The following is a 22323-nucleotide window of genomic DNA, read 5'->3' as shown; positions in this document are numbered from 1 at the left end:
GATAATGGACGACCATATGCAATCGTGCACGGGAGGAGCCGTGCACATTCTTCCAGTGAATGTTCCTGCACCAAACCTTTGGCCTTGTTTCTGTTATAAATAAGCAAATAATTATCTTTTTTGCAAAACCACCCATGAAACACGTGTATTAGCAGTTAAAGGAGCAGCAGCTGCACAACTGTCAGGGATATTTAAACAGTCTCAATGATCCATTAATTATTCCAGCCCATTTGTCTTAATCTCAGGTATAAAGCTTCTAGAGCAGGACAGTCAGGCATCAGGGTTCAACTGGTCAGTTATTAATAAAAGCTGCTGCTACTAAGAGCAGCTGAATTAACCCCACTCAGGGACTAATGATTGACAGTTCAGGTCGATGTCCATGTCCCAACCTAGGCCGTGGAAGGAACCCGAACAGTTGCTGCTCTAACGGAAGTGTTGCAGTCCTGTCTGTTGTTTCCAACAGGTTTATTCGTGTCATTGTCAGCCTCTGACCTAAATGGCTTCTTACTGCACAGGCAATGTTATAAATTCTCACCAGGGCTTTTAAATACACCCTTGCTGCCTTGTGATGACTCATTACACAGCCAGACCTCGAGAGAGAAGCATCTTTTTAAAGGTTGGCAGTCGACCGGGGCAATTGTTATTTTATGCAGCTTTTTTTTCTTTTTTTTTTTAACAAAAAAGGACAAAAATGTGAACGTTTAGTTGAATCGAAGGGAAAAAGAAGGGAAAAAAGCAGAGTAATTTTAGTGGAGGAAGATTTTCCATGAGAATAAAAAAAAAGTACAGCTCATTTCTGCCTTTGGCCAAAACCTCTGGTGTGCGGGGAAGCCTTCATTATTCCCCCTGTGGCTCTTCACCACTCAAAGGACCTCGTTAAACTGCTTTTCACCAAAAGACATGACATTTCAGGAATGAAGCCCTGAAAGAAAATGGTTCCATGTTGATTGGCGACGCCACTGTCCCGTCCAATGCTTGCTGATTACCGTCATTGATTACCATCGTTATCGTCTTATTCACAAATCATGACTAAATCTGCAATCAACCCTCACTGAAATATGTCTGCAGGACTCTGATGGGTCAAAACAGGACGGTTTTTCATCACAGGCATCAACACCTTCTGAGAAGAACAGCTGCACCAATGGTAACCTGGAGCCAAATGTTAGCGCAAACAGGCTCTAAATAATTAAACAGTGATTAAGCTAGCAGGGAGCATCTGCTGTGTGCAACCACGGTGCTCTCAGAGTGAATCTGCAAACCAAAATACTAAAGGATACGTGCTTCAAGTTTTGAGGTATGCTGACTGTCAACATGGTTTTTCATGCATACCTGACTAGCTCGCTGCACAACCGGTTCTTCCCCTCTGCCTTGTGTACAGTTCCATAGCATTGTAACACTGGCCCGCCCAGGGCTGAACAACGTTATTAAGGTTAATGATGTCGACAATCACAGACAAAACCAAACTATGGCTCAGTCACAACTTGGAAAATTCCACTGGCCTGAGCAGCAATGGAAACCAGAACTGCTCATTTTTGATTTAAAAAAGCCTCATCTCTCTGCCTGCAAACACACTTTCCTCTCGTCCTTCTTTGGGACACAGTAGCAAAGTTTCCACGGCCCCCTGGAGTGGTGGTTGTTCTTGACCCGGCCCTCGATCAAAGAACGGAATTCCTATTATTGACAGGCGTCTTTACTTTGGCACAGTTTTACACCAGACAGCCTTCCTGGTCCAACCATCTGCATTAACTAGGCTTGTCCCACCTTTAGGGACAAATTTGACAATGTTTAATCAACTTCTCCCTCATACAGAAGATAGCATCTGTTCCTGCCATTACAGGTGTTTTTTGCTTAATATTTAATATATTATTAATCAGCCAAAACAAACAGCGTCACAGGGATCCAGCAGAACACTGAGAACCCTCTTCGCTCCTCAGTCTGGGATGCACAACACAATCTGTGTTAAGAGAATTTATTAGCTGATGTCATAACCTCTCATGTCCCCCATTGCATGAACAGCAAAACAAAACAGGACTCATTCCCTCCATGACAGGATGACTTCATCTCGATCCAGAACCCTGCTGAACTACAAGATCGATGACAATGTGGCCTCCTTGGCTATGAACTCACTCTCTGACAGACACACAAACACACACTATTGCATCACTGCCGTTGCCGTTATGATTTGTACTGAAGACACCCGCCAGGTTTACTGGAGATATAACAGGGACGTCACATTAGGCGGGTCCACAGACATGCCAATGTAGGATTATAGTTAGTCTCAGAGGATCATAGTAGGGTAGCGTGCAACTACTCGAATAACCAAAGAGCTAAAGAATGTTTAACACAAGTGTTTCTCCAGTTCAGAAACATGAGAACAGATACAGCCAGCTCACATTTGGTCAGCCTTTTCAATTCAATCCTAATCAATTTCAGTTCCAGCTGTATTTATAAAGTATCCGTTTCAATCGCAAGTGTCTCGAGAGAAACCCAGAGGACCCGTGCGGCGAGGCCATTTCCAGCAGACGCATGAAAGCACGGCGCGGACAGGGAGCCTCCTGCCATCGGTTTATAATCAGCAAAGGGGTTAGCTGGCTTATCCTGGATGAGATTTGTAACTGAGAGTGGAGCCTTAATGGTATTTTCTAAAGGAGAGCCAGTTAACGCTGCAGGGTGAAGAAAACAAACTCCAGGGAAGGAGAACATAGATGTTGCTCTTAGAGAAAGCATCGACTGACCCAAGGCCATTTGTACTCTAATTTCTATTACGCGAAATAACAAATAACACACAGTGTAGTCTGACTGGGAATGATCGTTTTTTTTGTTCCGTTAGCCAGGCAAATAATCAGTTTGTCAAGCTTTTAAAGACATAATCATTGCTTCCAGCAAAGTTTTAAAGAATTAGAAATCTAGTTCCTGAAAGTTTTTGGTCTTTAAAGAAATAAAAATATCAGACTTGACTGGAAAAAAATTCCACCAATCCTAAGGCATCCATGGGCGACATTTTTAATATAATGACGACAAGAGGATCAAGTTGTGTCATCTGCCACGAAAACTAACTGCTGAGCTGCCATATTCCAGCCCTCACATAGTGGCTGATATCTCAGCAACACCGGGGACACCAGAAACAGCCATGAAGACTTTCAGGATTATTAGTGAAATGACATTATATAAGATTAAGGCGCTATTTCACAGTGGAAAAGAGTGTGTTTTAATAAAACTGTCACGGCTAAGGAATGGCTTTAATTAGCAGAATGACCAAACCTCAGGATCACCTACTACACTTGTCAATTTAAGTGCGTGTGAATGCCGACAGCTTCAATAAATATGCATTGACCACCTATTCTCAATGAATGTACTGTAATGGAAAGAAAGCAACTATTAATCTAAAAGCCTTAACTTTGAGCATCATTTTTCAGGGACCACACGAGCCTTACACAGCTCCAGTCGCCCTGCCCAACCCTCCTTCATGCTTCCTCTCCATACTCACGGGCAGCTGTTCCTCTGCAGCTGAGTTATAGCTCCAGATGGAGCCATACACATATAAATCTCTGACAATGACCCACCAGCATCTGGAATTGCTCTGGGATATGAATTATACACAAAAGCAGAGCTGATTAATAGTACCGTGGTGCCAGTTCAGAGAAAATATCTTCTATTCTGGCTGCAATTTGGGATTTTGCAATGCCCGGTGCCTCCAGAGAGCCAGCAAACACTTCCGTTCCGTCATCTGAGGCCAAGACAGTGAATAATTCAAAGGTGTGAAAATACAGTCAACTCATTTTGGACCAAATCATTTGAAGCAGCATCCTGGACTGAACCAGGAAATTGAATATGAGGCTGCATGAAACCCCCACCGGGTAAATCCGTATCTTAAATGCAAGTGTTTGTTTTTGCCTGTTTGCACAGTCAGTCATTCCTCAGCAAGCAGCCTTCCCTCTGGGGTGCTCAGCTTTCATGCTAATATCCCAGACTGCACACGTGAAGTCCACAGCTGTGTTGTGATCACAAGACAACGCATCATTACGGAACCATTCGAATATCCCCATCCTCCCAGACTATAACTAAGGATGGGAGTTTACTGGGTGTGGTAGCAGACAGTCTGAGTCATGTCACGTCCTTTATGGACCAGCCATAAACATGAAGCAGAAACTGCAGCGCTGTGCTAAGTAGAGGTCTGCGTCCCTCTGTGCGAGAAATGAGCTCTCACAAAACGAGGAACACTTATTAAAAATTTATCGCGACTGTATTATCGGAGGTGGAGATGGCGGAATAATGGCTCATCTAATGCTGGGCTCCATTCTCCATTCTCTCTCCAGCAATAGCGCCACTTGATAGTTTAACCCCAAAATGAAAACAAAGCTGCGGATACTTATAGGCTAAATGCCCGTCGAAAAACTCTGGAGTTTTTGAAGCTCTCCACACATTCATTTCTTTCTGCACAAGAGCAAAATTGTGAAATGTAAGTGTGATGAGCAATAGGAAATAACCTTGAGACTTTATACAGAACAGCAAAACACATTTATTAAGTAATTAGCAATGTAATAATTCCTCTCGAACGATCATGAAATAAATCTTCTTGCCTCAGAAGCATTAACAGGTGGTGACACCAGAAGAGCGTTGCGGGTCGGAGCGTTAAGCAGGTTATTTGTGCTTCAATGAGGAGACAAAAAGGAGTCAGGTTGTGTTTGCATCCTGTCAGACAGACACAACGTCATACAGGAACCTTCCTCCACTCCTGTACTGGCCAATGCTCAGAGTCAGGAGGGGGTAAGAAAAGAGTGGAAAGATGAAAAGAAGGCTGACCTGGAACACACAAAGTTCAACCGGTAATGAGTGCAAGCTAAAGTAAGACTAGCAGAAGCGATGGGAAGGCCCTCAGATTCTAAGGAAATGGTTGAAAGGAGAGAACAGACCATCTCCTGCAGAGGAAAAACAGGAAGTCTCAAGGCAGCTCCAAGAAGGATTACAATCAAAATCAGGCAATCTAATTTCTCTGGACAGAATCATCAGATTTGACGAATGAAAAAACATTAAATTTTAATCTCCCCTGTGGATAAATTGGGAAATGAACCACAAGAGAGCAGAAAAGGGGGACGTGACAGGATTGTTAAAAGGATTTTGACACATCAGCTTAATTATAGACCTCTCTCGTAGCTCCTTTACACAGTATTTGCTGTTCGGTCCCTCCAGCTGTGGTCATCTGGCAGGAGAGGCTGCTTATTTGTGGTTCTTAAAGCCTGCAGTCAGACAGGACATTACGCTCCACAGTCGTCCACTGTGTGGGTCCGTGTGGGCGAGTGTGTGTGTGAACGTATTGGGAGGTGTTCACCACCACGCTGGAAATGCCCCAAGATATCACAACAGCAAATCTGCCACTTACATAACTGCTCCTTCCTCTTCTTCCACACATTTGAATTCTTCTTCACCTTCTTCTACATAGAGAGGGTTTGCTTTAGACCTACTTGCTGCAAACGCTGACAGCAGCCAGGGCAGCAGAACGCGTCGAAAACAGTTACTCTGTGGTTTGGAGACATCGCATTAGCACGCAGAGGCACAACCGTGCCCGTGTCACTGCACGCCGCCGAACACCGTCGACCACATCCTCTGTCAACACTGCAAACAAAGGTGGAATACAGAGCGCAGGTCTGGCAGAGTTCACAACAATCACCTGACTGGCGTGTCCTGAACGCAAATACGTTTGTGACAACATTTAGCGTCGGTTACGAATGTAACCGCTGTATTTAATCAGGCCACCAACTGCTCAGAAAGTCATTGACTAACCCAGACACTGGCTTTGTAAGAGTTCAGTTACATTAGCAAGCTGCAGCTATCGATTATCTCTTATAATGGATCAATGCAGTAAAAGTCGGTTGTAATGTAATTCTTATTAAAAACATAAAGGGAATAGAGAGTTTACTTACAGCATTTATCGGAATGCTAATACGCATTTAATAGCATCATAACACTTAACTCCAACTGTTCCCTTACATTGTGTCTCGTATTCGGCAGAACTCCAACTTATTATTTTCAGCAGCGTAAAGATGCACGATGGATTTAGTAGCTTTAACACTCCCACAAATATGAATGGAGATAAAGGTTTTCAGGAAGTTTGTTTTGACAGTTTGAAGGTTAAAATGATCAGAAGTAATCGGGTGTTTCCTGTCAGAACACTGAAGTGGAACCTAAAAATGCTTCAAGGGTCAAAGGGCACAAGAAGTGGGGTGCTGAGGCTGCTGCAGCACCCCCTGTTGGCAGGTGATGGTATCATTTATTACACTTGTATCTCCACAATGGCTTTTCTCCTCCTTTACATTCACCAATACTCTGCACCAGCAAAATGTGAAGCACATTAAACTTCTAAATATATTAATGAAATTAAATGTGTAGCCCGTCCGAGGGACAAATGTTGCTCTTAAATTGTAAATAGCAAACAGGAGTGGGAATTTTCTTTAACACGAATCCGTCAAAACAGTATTATCAACCCCGTTGACCGACTCACTCAAAGAAGCTGTTGAAAAAAACACACTTGTTGCCTCTTGAATGATTTCCTGTCACAGTGACAAAAACCAATAAGGAGCGAGCCAGTAGTGGAACGCTGGTGAGAAGGAAGTCGTGACTGTCAAGAAAAGGATGTCTCTAAATAATCCACACAACAGCCTTTTGCAGAGATCGCCACAAAAACGTAGCGCTGCGCTTCTAATCACCAAACTCGTGGCCACGTTTTGTCGTGGGTGAGGCGACGATGTCGTTACCAACCGACGTGTGGCTGATCTCAGCTGGTATACACACGCCGTTAAGTTAGATTAGCGCATCTTGTCCTGTATATTGTAGCATCTTATGCTGTGCTAATGCTAAACATTTCACCTATCATAAAGAAAGAGACTTCTGTTGGATTCTCACAGCTCTGTTCACCTTCCCAACACAGATAAGGCACAAAAATCTAAGGTATGATCCCAAATTTGAATGACTTTGTTGAATAATTGCCTAAAAATAATATTCCTGCCTCCTCTTAACAGCTAATTGCACGAATGGGAGGATAAAAAATTCCAGGAACCCCTTAAATATTAGCAGGTGGGTTTCTGCCAGCCTTGTCACTTTGAGCACTTTTTAAATAGCCTGAAAATCACCTCACTTAACCAAATTGTTTTTTTGTTCCGCTTATTACCGGAGCCTTTCCATGAGGTCCAGCCTCAGCATACTGATTTTTAACAACCTGAGTGGGGATGTGATTACATTGACTTTCTGTGTGTTTAAAGTACCCACATCATACAGACAACCCACGTTCTGTTCGCGCAGACCGAATGTGGTTATTATCTAAGGAAGCAGTCATTTGCTGTCAGCCCAACACCCTCGTTCATTGTTTCACAGGACGCAGTTGCACATGCAGGCGACAGGTGAAACTGGATCATGCTAAATCATGTGTGCAGCAGTAGGAACCCAGTTACGAGTTCATACTCCGCTCACAACACACACACACACGCGCATCTGTCTTGCACACAAACCCAAACACACATGTCGAATACAAGAAGGGAAGGCGGTTGGTGTTATGTGACTTGCATGGGGCTGAAATTAGTCGTGTGGTTCTTTGGGAGAAAGTGACAGTTGACCTCGTGCCACTTCATCTGGAAGCCTGTGTGCGCTCTTTCACCTCTTCTTCTATGTTTTTCTCTTTTTAGCGCATGTATTAAAATGGTCCCTTTTCCTCTGTTGGGGCGTTCGAAGGGTGTTTTGTTGACGTAGCAATAACCAAAATGGTAAACCACTGATTATAGCCAGCCGTCGTCACCGGTCGGTGAGAATGGTGACATCACGTGGCCCTTTTTGAACACACAGCCACTTTTATTGTAATTGTTGTAACCTCTGTGAGTCTTCTTTCTTTATCTCTGTTGTAACCCGTTTGGCATCCGGTGTGTTTTGTGTTTCTTCCTCCTTTGTTTTGTTTATTGGTGGCTGGCTGCACTTTCGGTCGTGGAGGTAAACAAAGTGATATCGCCAACTACTGGCCTGGCATGCATACTACAGCATTTTCAGTCCTTCCAGAATTCCCATGTAAAAACAGATATCTTGTTTTAACGTCTTTGTTGTGCAAATCCAATAAGGCAAAGGAAATACTGTGTTTTTGGGTTAAATGAAATGGGTGAATCAGCTCCGGAGCTGTTTTGTTTTTTGTACAGCCCTTCAACACACTCAGGCAGCCTGCAATGTCGTCATCTCATGAGCAAAGTTCAATTCTAAAGGGGTGAGGCGCCATAAAAAAAAGCTGTGGGCAGGTTTTTAGGGCTCTGATGCCTGAGAAAAGGTCTCGGCTCCAACAAATGGCCTCATTCTGCTGCCATTTCACTGCAGCATCCAGCAATATTTCCGAGGCAGAAAAGAGTTCAACCTCAGTGTTAAGGCGGCGAAGCGGCAGGATGGAGTGCAACGCCTGAGAGTGAGAAAGGGATGCGAGGTTTGCTGTAGGTTTCTGACTGGGATGTCAGGACTAATTAGCTGTGTGGTTTGTGTTTACAAAGAGCAATCGCTGACAGCTAAGTGAGGCTGATGGAAGACGAGAGGAGGAGGAGGAGGACGAGGAGAACATTAAAAGCCTGAGCATGCAGACTGGGAGTGCTGCCCCATCCAGGAAGTAGACTTTTTGAGCCCTGATCTCCTGTCCTCAGATTTAATTTCCCTTTCACATGCCCAATCTTCCATTCAGGGTTTTGAATCCATCTCTGAACCCAAGTGCCATTTCCCCAAGAACGCCTGAGCTTTAGACAAATTAGCCAGTAAAGTGGTCGCTGGACAGCAGAGACAGGTTTGACGAACAGTGTGAATCATTTCTGCCTTTACTCCAAACAAACAGATATTTTACACCCTCAGTATCACCTCAGTGCTGTCAAAGCTAACGTAGGACAGCAAAACTTCACATGATGGGTGGTTTGGTTGTACCGCGGATACAGATGCAGCCCATCTTGGCCTGTTTTTTTTCATCATATTTAATTACAAACTAACCAGTGTCATGCTGCTATGACGTCGCGCTCCTTCTGCTGCTGACAGGACAACACACCCCATCACGTAGGGTCAAGCCAGACCAACAACACTCATTTTCAAATGGACTTCCTGTCCAGACTGTCACTCTAAGAGTTTATCGAGTTGAAACGTATCAAATTGGTGTTGATAACAGTGTGTATTGTGTAGATATCTGGCATTAAAGACTTCTGTGGGACTGTTACATCATTAATACCAGGGGGGAACATGCAATATATGTTTGCCGGTGATTTCTGCCCAGCAACAACCAATGTAGTGACTGTTTTAACTGACTGATCTATCACAGGTGGTTACGTTTGTGACTTCTTAAATAAAGCCTGTGTTTTACGTAAGGAGACGCATCAAATGAGTAATAAGATAGCAAAACAGGACGAAGTGCTTTGCCACAAAACCCTGAGCAGGACTGAGTGGAAGTGAACATGTTGTTTGTCTCTTGTGAATTGAATTTGTTTCACTTTAAATGTGTTCTCTCTCTCTCCTTATTGCAGCAGTCACCACCGAGAGCTGAGGGAGGAAAAGGCGAGTGTGTTTAGCTTCCATGGAGGGTAAAATCGGATGTCGTCCCCTTGTATATTTACAGAGACATTCCTTCTTTCCCACAGAGATTTAAAGATAAAGGCTAACACAAGAACACCATCTCTGTATATAAGCAAATTTCAAATGGAGCTTCAGTGCTGCACAGCCACAGTCCCCAACAACCAGCTGCAAACACATGTTTTCAATGAGAACCATTCAGCACCGTGTTCTCAAAAGATCTCAAAATGCCAGAGTTCAAGGCAGAATTACAAAGGTTTTCCTCTTAACACTTCTCTGCCTCTCAGTGAGGATTTCCTGCCAAACCCTCAGAACCTGAACACTTTGTTCTCAACCTCATCGAGGAGGTGATCGCGCGTGCAATGCTCCGTTTCAGAAAATCCCTTATTGCACCTACAGATCAAGTAAGAAACAGCAAGACCACTGCAGCACGCGTGTGCGTGCCACTTTACAAATGTTTTGAAGTAAGAATTGCAATTGAAAATGAAATCTAGGCTGAGATAATAATGAAAGAAAGGGGGAATGTTTCAATATTAACATCAAATGTGTCCACCAATGATTTTAATCCTCAACAGTTGGGATTACACAGGGATTAGACAATCCTGCAGACATGAAACAAAAGGGGCTAAATAAAAAGGTCATTTTGACTACTGCAGACTACTGGGTGGGATTTTTCTAGACAGAAGCAAAGTACTGACCAAACAATCTCCACAATATTCATGAGTCATTCCCGCTGCTCCCAGTGTCAGCGTGTGGACAAGAGCGCTTATTTTATGACAGGAATCTCCTTCAGCGAGCCAATAAACAGGTTCACCACACACATACACACACACACATACGCGGGTCTTGTCCCAGAAGTTGAAGCTAAAAATTAAACCGCTCTTTGAGCAAAGTCGATACGAGTTTATTATGTTTACTCTGATCAAATATTGTTCTAAGCTTTCTTACAAACCCCTGAAGATCTGATGTCGTGTGGAAACAGTACATTTATTGTTCTGCACTTCATTAGCCCTTCCTATGTGCCAGCCTGGTTGGTGTCCATGTGTACACACCAAAAGTTGCCCGTTGCCATGCACGTATTGGCAAACTGTGCTCAACATTGCACTCTAGGTTGTGCAATCGCTCTGGAACTTCAAAGGTGAGCAGCCTAAAAGGAAAGAACAGCTGTCCTGGAGCCGATGTTGACAGGGCAACTTAGTGGTGACTGAACTGCCAGTGCAACCGGTAGTGAAGGAAACGCTCCCAGACCGCAGGAAAAACCTCTCTTAACCAGATAATTCTGGGTGAACAGTTCCATATGCTGGTGGTTCCAGAGAGAGCGGCGGGTGGGGGTTGATATGTATTGTAAAGATCAGCAGCTAATGCCTTTTCATCAGCTATTTTTACACTCTCCGCCTCTGAAGACAACAGCGGCTCCAGCGCTTGTCGCTCATCAGTCAAGTTCATATATTATAGTCATGCTTTTATACAGCTGCACTTAAAACTGGGGGTTAGGGGTTAGCTGCTTAGATTAATTTAATGGATTAATTTAAAAAGTCGTTTTGAAAACCCCTCAAACCCTTTTACTTACCGTTAAAGCTGCTGCGCTAACAGTCGCGGGTCACTTTTTCACCTAAACACAGCTCAGGATTCAGCGGGGTCAGAAACATTGTGTGTTTTTAAGTCTTTCCATCATTGTGCAAATGGAAACTAAACTGGTGTGCAGCCTGTGGCAGGATTAAGATTATCTGTTTTGAGAACAATTCCATGTGGCACTAAAAACTAAATTTATGAATATTTTTCTGTTCACGGTCTTCTGAATAAGTCTCACAGGAAATTATTTCACCTCTGATATTCCTGGAACGACATTCCACAATGTTTCAGATGTAACCACTTTATCATTTTATGTAAGCAGCTTCCTCCTCCACATCAACCCCATACAGATGTGTCACAATCCAGGTCACACAGACACCACTTCGTTATCTAATCTAAACGTACAGATCATTGACTCATGTGTCAATCTTTCACCATATTAGTGCGCATAATTCTAAAGTGGTGCTCTGTCAAAAAGCCATTAGAATTGTTGGAACTTCCTTTTTTTGGCTGTAAATAATCAACCAGAGCGAGCATGGACACTAGGTGTAGTCTAATCCCGAGGAGGGAGCAAATTGGAGCACCCAGAGGAAGCCCAGGCAGACACCGAAAGAGAGAATACCAAGTCAAGATTGAACCCACAACCTTCTTGCTGAGAGAGAATAGTGTTAACCATCACCAAAGAGTAGCATGTGCGTAACAGCGGCGAAGGTGTGAGTTTGAAATTACATTCAACCAAATTTCACACAGGAAGATTATCATTAACAACTCCTCAAGATAACAACCTGATGTTCCACACGGGTAAAGAACTGTCGACCTCTCAATATTTACACTGATCTATCAATGTAAAGGTGGAAAAATGTGTCAATCTCTCTGCCTCAGGGTGCGACGCTGAATTTGGTATTTTTCCCCTGCTCGCTGTAATAACAGCCCTCATTTCACTGGCCAAATGTCATTTCCACACAATCTAACTGAGGTTGTACCGTCATCACACATCACACACTGGCGTTCAGCACCGTGACAGCCCACTCTATGGCCGAGCCTCCTGCTTCGATAAAAGGCTCAAATAACTATTCGGATAAATGAACAAGGGGTGCAAAATGGTCCTTGTCTGCATGTCCGTGACACTGAAAATGGTCATGAGGTGTATCCATTCACAGCTGCAACCAAATGGAGAAAATGGAGCTTTAAGGTTTTACTCAAGGCAACAGCCCTTTCCTGAAGGCATCATTTGCACACATATATGAGTGCATTCGCCGCTCGAACCCCTTTTTATAGCATACAAAACCTGTCGTGACCAGTTATCTGATAGACAATTACAGTCGAATGCCATACGTCTTAGTTTGGCCCTTGTCCAAAGTCATTTCCTGTCACTTCTCCGTGCGTTTGTGTGGAATTGTGTCACCTTTGAGACACAGTTGAGGGTGGGAACCATAATCACTTATCTATGTACAAAGGCACACATCGGAAGAGTAGAAAAGGAGGATTATGAGCGTTTTAGTAGCACTAAGAAACAAGAATCTCAGCTGAAAACCTTAGCAGAGACAACAAGAGTTCGGGGAGTTAGCATATGAACATAGGACCGTCCACCACATAAGAGATATCCAAGTCGCTCATATTGTTTATTCCGTTGGGATCGTTTAAAATGCTGCTAGTGGTCCATAGATAGCACAACACAGCTGCACTATTATGGGTTATTGATATCCACAAGATAAGTGATTTGATCCCGATTAGGTGCTTCCTGTCACTGTTATTAACTCATTAACATAAACGTCTCAGTTTTGAATGTAGAAAGTGACCTGTGAGGATGCTACAAATCCTCCTCCAACACATGTATTTAAATTCTCATTTATGTAACTGTGTGAAAAGTTCCACGGCCTGCGTCACGATCCAAAAGTGAGCGTCCCATGTAACCGTCACGCGCCGGGAGATTTTTGTTCTTTGTACAAACCCTTCCACCGCTCTTCCATTAGATAATTCCATTATCAAAACAAAACTCGGGGCAATTAAATGCAGATTACAGTGTAATTCAGAGTCTGGTGCATTAGTCAAGCTCCATCACGGAGCTATCTAATACACCTCTAATGCATTCAGACTGTAATATCTCTCTCTAATCCCTGGTAATGTTCAGCACTGCACCTCCCTGTGGATTAACCAAACCCTCTCAGTTTTAAAAGCATTCTGATCCGTGGTGCACCTCTGGATGGTACACCTTTTATAAAGTTAAATCTAAGTCCTCGAGACCAGCTGGAGTTTTATCCATGCCCATTATTGTCTCGGTATTAATCTGACAGAGGGTGGGTCAGCTGGGTCAACCAGTGGTAGATGGGTGCATTTGTGCTCCCAGGATGCTACTCAGCTTTGTTGCTGCTGCTCAGCCCAATGACGCAAATAAAAAAGGGGAAGGTCCACTGTAAGGTTTTACTGTATTCGTGATATTTATCACTCGAGTTTTTATTACCCCGCTGCAATCGTAGTGCGATAATTGTATCGGTTCCCCAAAAAATGGCTTTCAGATCCAGTTTTGTGTGATTCTGCACAACAGAACCCTGTGCATTGTATTAAAGTTGGCATTCTGAGCTTCAGCAATGAAAGTCTGCGATGACACATCAAAAGCATCACAACGAAGGTTCTGGAGCTGGACAAATGCAATTGTTGAATCACTCAGTGCCATTAGGTGAAGCCATGTTGTGCTTTCCATGTTGATGCTATTTATGAATAGAGTTTTACACAGAATCTGTAAAAAGTATCATCATACTATCAGAAAAAGCTGCAATATTCACAATCCTGACAGATTTGTTCACGTAGGACGACCAGGGAGAGATCTCTGAAGCTTAACATGGCCCTTCTTGTTAAGCAGAGTCATAAAACTGCTGGGTTTAGTTGGCTGCAGGGCTCGATACATGAAGTCGGTGTTAAATGACAAGACGGTCCAGCCAAAGGACACCACGTCCTCCCCTGAGTCCTGATTTGCATAGACAGAGAGAACGGATTTGCTAATGTAGCAGCATTGATTCGTACAGGAAGGAAGGAGGATTGTTCCCTGTTGCTTGCAATCATCTCAAATGTTAATCCCACTAAGTATGAGCAAACTGGTGGGGCCATTCATAAAAAAAGGGCGGAGAGGATGAGTGTTTTATTCAATTAAAAGCTCCCATTAGGCACCTATGCCATTTCTGCCCTACAAAACATTATCCTCAATCAAAGTGGATTTGACTAATAACACGTGTGCCTTTATCTAAACACATTTTCCAAAAATGGCTTCTGCGGACTAAATTAAATGCCCCCAAAAAGCCCCAGTGCATTCACAAAGCATGTTCCGCCACATGTTCCATTAAATCCTCATACCATTCTTGTCATTTGTCTCCATTTGGCCCTCAGCGAGGCTACAAATTTGGTTATTTCGCTACAAGTACGTCGCTGCAAAACAAGAAGATTGCATCCATACGTGAACCTACAGGAAGGAACCTGCTGATGCAACGCGGCATAACGCATTTGTGGGGACTGAATAAACTGTGTGGTAAAGTGGGGCTAATGTTGCTGCACAAATGCAACCCCACAAGTTTCAGTGCGACGTCTCTGACATTTGATTGCCAGACTGTTGGAAAAAGAGAGTCAGAACGTGAGTCGGCCCTCTCTCGCTACAGGAAGTTGAGGTGGCGTGATAACACTAAACAATAGAACAGGTTTATGATTCCCTATTATTGGACTCTGTGTAAAATGCGTGTCATCAATATGGTGAAAGTAGTGGAAGAATAAATATCAGACAGAACGACTCTGGACAAGGCGAGGCCTCGATGATGGCGCTGCGTGTGCACGTTTGGATGCAGCGGAAGTGGCAGCTGGATGATCTATGAGCCTCCAGACAGGAGGGGAAACACCAGCCGGCACTGATTCACAACGCCCAGCTCATGATTCTGGACGCACACAGCAGAACTCCTGGATACGCCGACTTTTGCTACGCGTCCATATCTGGCCGGCAGAGCACACTAATTAAATCAAAAGTAATAAAGGGAATTCTCATTCAGTCTCTTCCAAACTGCTGTCACTTTCTGGCGGCAGCTTGTGGTCAAACCGCTCACATCCTGCGTGACATCGTCAGAATGGAACTTGGAGGAAAAGAACATGGGGCTGCTCTGCCTCCTGCCCGCTGACCCCCCCGATCAACAGAGATGGTCCACGCCATGACGACATGCAACCAGAACCACACAGCAGCAGGCTGATAACCAGGCGTTTAGTCTAGTATCCTCCACCAGACAGTGCAAAGGTGTATTAAAATGATTTTTATGGAAAGATCATCTGTTTCATGGCCAAACTGGACCCTCGTGTATGTAGATCTATGGGTCCCTCCAGGCGGACACCTGACGGAGCGTTTTCCATCCAAACACCATCTGATATCACTGGAAATGTGAGGTTCATTTTGAACGTGTCGATAACAATAACCTAGATTGTCTAATTTCTGGACAGCTGGTCCGAGCGTCCCTCCGTCCAGACTGATCAGATTCGCATCAAAACATCCTCGCTAATCTACCGCGACAGCAACGCCGACACAGCTGAGCTCGCGGCTTTTGTTACGGAAACGACGAATGGGAATATCTCGCGAAGTGACAATTGCGTGGTCGCCCGGAAAGAACGGGGCAGATGGACGGCAGAGGTAATGTCTCCGGCTGTGGCACAACACAAAACGAGCCGTCATGTAGGGACTCAAGAGGTATTGATTTTAGATTTTTCCCAGACCAACACAAAAGCATCAGATGTCCTGTTGAAGTCTTTCAAACGGTTACATCATCAGTGTCGCTGTGGCAATACTGATGTGGCAGATTTCACTTCTCACCTTCTTCACATCGACGTGTGGGAAGCTCAGCCTGGAAAGACGTGGTGTGCTTAACTACTAACTCCTAAATAACTAATGGTTATCCCAAGGATGAATATGGTTCGTAGATGCCTGTTTATTGGCAAATAAAAGCGCTGGATATTTCATGTGTATGAATGAAAACCAGTCAATGATCACATTTATGGACAGACAACAGCCGTGACAACCTGATATGCCTCGGTGAGAACAGCTGAGACGATTAACGAGAAGCACAGCGGAGTACGACGGACACGGTGGGTTTTTAACTGCTCCCAAACCATTTTTGAAAAAGGGGGAAGGGGCAAACAGAGGCTACGGCTCCATTTCTTTGATGTTTTGATTCTGTCGGTTATTATACAGCAAAGCAGCGACAGAACGGGCGCCTTTTCATGTGACTAACATAATTCAGAAGAGGTCTGAAAGGTAGAAGTAGAGCAGTTAGAGCCGGTCAGAAGTGAAACACAGATCAAAGAAAAGAAAGAGTAAAAGATACTTTATTCTCCATCTGCAGACCAAGGCCATGGTTTAACCACATGTTGGCCATCTGTAAAGTAGGACTGAGGGATGGCACGTTTGAGATGGCAACGGTCCAGAAGCAACTTCAGATGGAAACCTGCTCATGTTCTCGCTCAGAGAACACAGAAACCCTCATCACACAGGCAAGGAGAGGTTTGGGCAAAAGAAGAGAAGCTTCATTCAGCAGCACTAAACTAGCTGACAGACCACCAGGTTGGTCAACCGGGTCATCACTTGGACAACTGTGAGGTAGAGAACAGGCCGACAATTTTTAAAAAATGGTGCACTTTGTAACCCAAAGGGTGGCCGGACTGATGCGGATTCAGAAAATGACCAGAAGACACAGCCATTGATGGCAGTCGCATTCAAACGCTGGATGCCCACGTTAGGTCAACAAAGCGGTTGGATAAGGACGACTCGGAAAATCGAAAACATGCTAGCAATTGCTATCTGTTTGTTCTGACACATCAAACAAAAGACCAAAGCCGCACCGACCAGGTTCAAATATTCCGGTTCAAATATTTAGTTTTTTCAATTTCTGCAAATTCTGGAACCTCAAGACACAAGCCCTATGAAACAATAAAGGCGGCGACGTCGTCGCTGTGCACTTAACCTGTCTGGGAAGACCGAGGGAAGGCGAAATGGATGAGATTCAGCCAGAAACCGGCGACTATTCACAACCTATCGACAGCATCCCCGCCCTAGAAACGGCCCCGGGCGCCGTGCCGTGGCAGAAATAGATCCCAGTACCCAACACTGGAGCAACCGTCTACATCTTATCGGGCGGCCTGGGTGTGATTTCCATCTAACCTTTTATCTATCATTCCTTTCATCTGCCAACCCCCCTCCCATTCCTACCAGTAACGTCGATGGAGTCAAAGCAAACCTCATTCGTTTCTGTGGAGAGAGGAGCGAGTGGGCACCAGTCCATATTGGGAGCAGGGAAGCATTATCGCACCGAATCTCCTCCGGCTGGGCGAAGGCCCAGTTAAAGCAGCGGTAAATTATTAGGCGGAAAAAACTGCAACGAATGAGAAAAACCTGAACGTCTGGGCTGCACATTAATGCACAACGGCAGCGGGCCAGAGCGCCGTAATCAGACTCCCGAGGAAGAGCAGCCAGGCGGCAGCACGCAGACACTGATAGCATCTAGAGAAGTGGTTACACATGTTTGTATCCACAATATTAGCTCTGCTCAACATTAGCCTTGTTCTAGCATTTCGCCCTAAGAGCTACGTGCTGGAGAACCACAGAACGCAGCTCCGTCAGGCGAGTCCTCCAGTAAGACCCTCCGCAGCGTCACGTATCGATCCATCTGGGTAGGTAATCAATAAGTCATCGAGCAACATAATGGAGCAACAACTTGTCTGTGCATTTAAGCACTTCCAGGATTTGATCCTAAGAATTTTCATTCTCAAGGCAGCGGCCGATCATCAGGAGAGATCCTTGGTCTCAGACGATCATCATCGGAATCACGCCTGATTAAGCACTTCCTTTCAAACAACACCCATATTTTACCCTTTTTTAACCTCAAATGCCAGCTACAGAAGTGATGATACAAGGAAAAAAATGACCATATTCTTCCGAACGGAGTCCCGGTTAGGTGCTCGCACATGCCCCCCTCGCAAACCGCACACGGGGTGCAACGCTGCGTGCGGTCCGGCCTATTCTTAGCAAAGGGGCATTTGCAAGGTTGAAAATTAAATGTCACTCTTGTTAAAGAAATGTCGCTCTCCGCGCCATCGTCCTGCTGTCATCTTTGAGGGTCACCATCTGAGCCCCAGCACCCGACCCTGAATTCACAGACGCTTAATAATTCACCAGATAATAAGAAGTGGTGACCTTTCTGTCACTTCATAGCTTCAGTAAAACCATATAAACTGCGCCCTGGCCCCGCATTTACGCTCCATTTATCCACACTGGAGGCTGGGGCTTGTTTTCTGATGTTCGCTTTCGCATCATACGTGATTTAGAATTACCGGTTTCTTGACCTTCTGTGATCGATTAAAGAAAGACACTTCAGCGGGACGGCCGCTACGTCTGTTTCGCCTCATCCGTCCCGCTACCTGGCTACTCACCTTCTGACTCATAACTCTGGCAAGAGCGAATGTTTCCACATTAGATGAGGAATTCCTCCGGGTGGACGCATGCTGAAGCTCAAAGTGGCAGCCTGACTGGAAATCCTGGGATTGACGTCGGACAACCGGACCACGTCGCCTGAGCCTGACTCTTCCCGTTCGTGTGCACTCATCCCGGTTTGACCCAGAGGTGGTCGGCCTTTCGTCTGTAATTACCGTGGCGATAATAATCCTAAGTGTCATTTAACAGCATTACAACGAACCGGCTGGAGTGTTCAGACTGTCGTGAAAATACTGATTCAAACGGCTGTGAGAATCCCAGAATAACAGCGTCAAAAGCAAGTGTGGTATGTGTCCGAGCGGAGGGGATGTAGGTGTTTTCTGCAGACCAGGAAGCTCGGCCCTGTTTACAGTTCTGCTGCACGGGCCCTGATATTTATTCAGGCTTCCACTCGCATACAAACAGTCATTCACGCTGGTCCACGTCAGCGTGACGCGACCGAAAAAAACCCACACATCACACTTACAAGCTTCCTTCACACGCAGACACACACGTGAATGAGTCACTTGTTCGTGTGTTTCTTACCTTGGCACTGGAACCCTTGTTTCCCAAAGCCCCTGCGAAAACAAAGACGGCGTCATTTAATACTGCTGCGGGGGAAAACGCATTAATTCAGGCCTACATTAACAGTGTTTACAAGGACTCCAACATACTGGTTAGGAGGCCTATCCTAGGTTTGATTATCCATCAATCTTCTCCCACTTTTCCCTCTGACAGGTCACTAAGAGGAGGGTGCCTCCTGGACATGGTACTTTATATGCAGTTAAATAGGTCTGGGATAAACACTGGAAATGACACCAAATAAACGGCCAGGGACAATTCTTAGCGTTTGCTTTCCTGAGGACGAACCGTCATGCTGCGCTTCCCTGAAGATCAGAGGTCACGCCGTTAAACTGTCACATTTATAGGCCATACAATTAAAACCGAGCCTGCAACAAGGGTGCAGCCCCCACATAACTGTGAGTTGGGGGGGGCAAAGTTTGGCTTTTGGTGGTTTAATGCATTTTGGTATGAGATGCAGCACTAGAAACCCCTCCTCACACCAGGGTGCTGCAATCATGAAGGCCTGTTGCACAGACGCCGCCAAAACTGAGGCTTTACGAGTGCAAAGGAAAAGGAAGGATATTAGTCATCCAAACCCGGTCCTGTATCATGTGGAACCCGGAAAGAAAACTAGAACAGATGTCGGTGCCAGCTCTGATACAGTGTTCGCGTAATGTGTCGATTTAGTTCTGCAACGTCGGGTTTGCAGAAATAATCGATTTCCTGTAGTCCTGGGGATTAGAGTGCAGAAAGGGAAGGTTAAAAGTCCTTGTTTTTCTTGCGCTTCACTAATAAGAACAGCAATAACTCCTCCCATGTTGCTGGTGGGGATAGAGGCTGAACAAACTGGGGTCTCTGTAACATCCCGAAACACTGAGAGGACGGCGTCTGTGGTCTAACAAGACTTGTCTCTCTGCGGATCTTGCAGAATCCAACAGCTGTAACGGATCGATGCGGGCCGGACGAGCGAAAGTTCGCCTGGAGTCGCGATATTTCCCCCAGCGAAGTGTTGCTGGACCGAAGTTATCCAACATGCAACAGGCAGCAGTCAAGGGTGGAGGTGGGAAAGACTTACCAGATGAAGTCGGTGCAGTGGCTGCAGAAAGTCGGCTGCTTGAAGAAGCGGGCTGTGAATTTGTGGTTCTTCACTTCGTGGACGTTTTTTTGCCTCAGCGCACCTTTACGAGCGAACCTGTTGGCGACGTCCTCGTTGGACGACTCGTTTAAACTCACGTCAGCCATGTCCCCCGGTAGATAAACCAGTCCCGATGCTCACTCTTCAATTGTTTTTCTTTGTTTTTGTTATTTTTAGGATTTATTTCTCGCGGTCCGTCGCGGCGGAGACCCTCCTGCTGAGAGGCGGCGGTGCACACCCGACACACTGAGCTTCCCGACTGAGGGCTGTCCCTGCCTGTTGACGCCGCTGGCTGGGCTGCTCCGCTGACAGCTCTGGGCAAACAGCAAGCCAGCGGTAGTGACGCGAGTACTGCATCCTGTAAGACCTTCACAATAAGAGTCCCGACCGGACTCAAGCGCCGTAACGTCCTGATTACGCGTGTCTGAGTCGATTACCTGAGCCGACCGTACAGACTTTATTGTCACAAATAAATTGTGACCTTAAACACATAGCAAATAATAAAATTGCTAATGCATTTGCTAATTGTTATTACTTTCATTGTCAGTAATAGCAGTAGTTCGTTTTGAGCATTAGTGTAATTACTGTAATGTAGTATTTTAGAAACATTAAAAACAGGTACTTGGAGGGTTTTTAAAACCTACTATGTCCATACAGTGTTGATTTATTTTCCAAACCCTATGCTTTTTCTTTGTAAATCTTAGGAGCTCAGGTATGTCAAATTTTATCTTATCTAAGCTCTGATTCATACCAGCCAAGATACCATAATTTAAAAAAAAAAAAAAGTTAATAAGTTAATACTGAAACATCACTAGCTCGTTTCATGCAACACAAACATGATAGTCTCTACTAGTCTAATTTCAAGACTCCTTGACTGATTGAATAATTAAAGATGCTTTACCTTCAGTGCTGCACAGCATAAAACTAAGTACATGGAATGACAAATTAGCTGATATATGTAGCATTGAACATGTCTAAGTTATCATAAGTTGAGAGTATTCATTTTTAAAATCAGATGGATGGTCCATTGTTCAAACCTTTAAAGTAGAAAGACCGACTGTTTTTATCATTGATTTTCCAAATTCCTTTTAGACTAACTGAAACGTAAACTAATGTTGAGGATGGGGAAAAAACTGCCATTAAAGACAGCTTGTGGCATTATCAGCATATCTCTATCTGTGGAGCCTTTAATCCTGGTCATAAAGGCCTCCTATCTGCCAACAGGGCATGAAAGCAAACTCCACCAACCTTCAGGAGGAACCATAAACGATTTTACTTATTCAAAGAGCATTTTAGAGCAGTAAAAATCATTATTTATGCAGTGCATGCTTGTCTCTAAAAGCCCGGAATCATCCATCTCTTCATTTTATCAACAACATTATCCCGTGTTCCTCCGCTACTGTTGTTTCAGTACTTCCTGTTCAACCGGGTATTTTTTTATGCAACTTGACATTTGCTTTTCTCCGCTTCTCCCACGGCTGTCACGCAACAGGACCCCTGCGTGACGGAGGAGGCCCCTGGCCCCGCTGCTGCAATTGCGGCGATGCCGCCATCGTGTGGACACATAACACATTACATATTTTGTACTGATGTGATCATCAGTTTTTCTATATGTTTGAATACCTCTGTTTAACGCGCACATTTCAAATGCATTCACAAATGGGAAATGGGCCAAAGTGTAATGATTATTATGAATAAACCTGCATTGGTAAGAAAGCCTCTTCTTGAGGTTTACATTATTAATCGGTGCTAATTTGAAGGCACGGTTAAATGTAGAAATAAACGCTTAACTGTAGAGTTAAATCGTATCATCCGCATCACCAATTCTATAGATCTAAGATTCTAATAGGTAAAGTGCAGCATTGAGCAGTGTTAACCAGAGTTCACTGGCCAGCAGGACAGGCAAACATCTCAATCCAATTTATGGGAACAACAAATATTTGGCAGAATGAAATTTGGCTGAAACAAATCTTTATGAAAACTGGTGATTATGAATTTTCAC

The 22323-nt window shown here is 44.5% G+C and overlaps 1 protein-coding gene and 2 long non-coding RNA genes across 3 annotated transcripts in view; 2 read left to right on the top strand and 1 right to left on the bottom strand.

The window, feature by feature from the left end:
- The window catches only part of LOC101064815 (protein kinase C alpha type), a 63881-nt gene extending 43258 nt beyond the window's left edge, over positions 1-20623 (bottom strand). Inside the window, exons 1-2 of the mRNA XM_003978205.3 lie at positions 20262-20623; positions 19169-19200 (exon numbers count right to left, since the gene is read on the bottom strand). Of these exons, the coding sequence (XP_003978254.2) occupies positions 19169-19200; positions 20262-20428 (199 nt within the window). The 5' untranslated portion in view covers positions 20429-20623. The remainder of the gene's footprint in view (positions 1-19168; positions 19201-20261) is intronic.
- Positions 6586-10080, top strand: LOC115253258 (uncharacterized). The gene is made up of 3 exons (XR_003891544.1): positions 6586-6945; positions 7017-7071; positions 9519-10080. It is a non-coding gene; the product is annotated as an uncharacterized lncRNA (long non-coding RNA).
- LOC115253260 (uncharacterized) lies at positions 17706-18229 on the top strand. Its single transcript, XR_003891546.1, has 2 exons — positions 17706-17823; positions 17924-18229. It is a non-coding gene; the product is annotated as an uncharacterized lncRNA (long non-coding RNA).
- Positions 20624-22323: the final 1700 nt, after the last annotated feature.

The sequence above is a fragment of the Takifugu rubripes genome, chromosome 17 (assembly GCF_901000725.2).
Source record: "Takifugu rubripes chromosome 17, fTakRub1.2, whole genome shotgun sequence".
Classification (NCBI taxonomy): domain Eukaryota; kingdom Metazoa; phylum Chordata; class Actinopteri; order Tetraodontiformes; family Tetraodontidae; genus Takifugu; species Takifugu rubripes.
The sequence above is the reverse complement of the archived record's forward strand: the minus strand, read 5'-3'. Positions and strand labels throughout refer to the sequence as shown.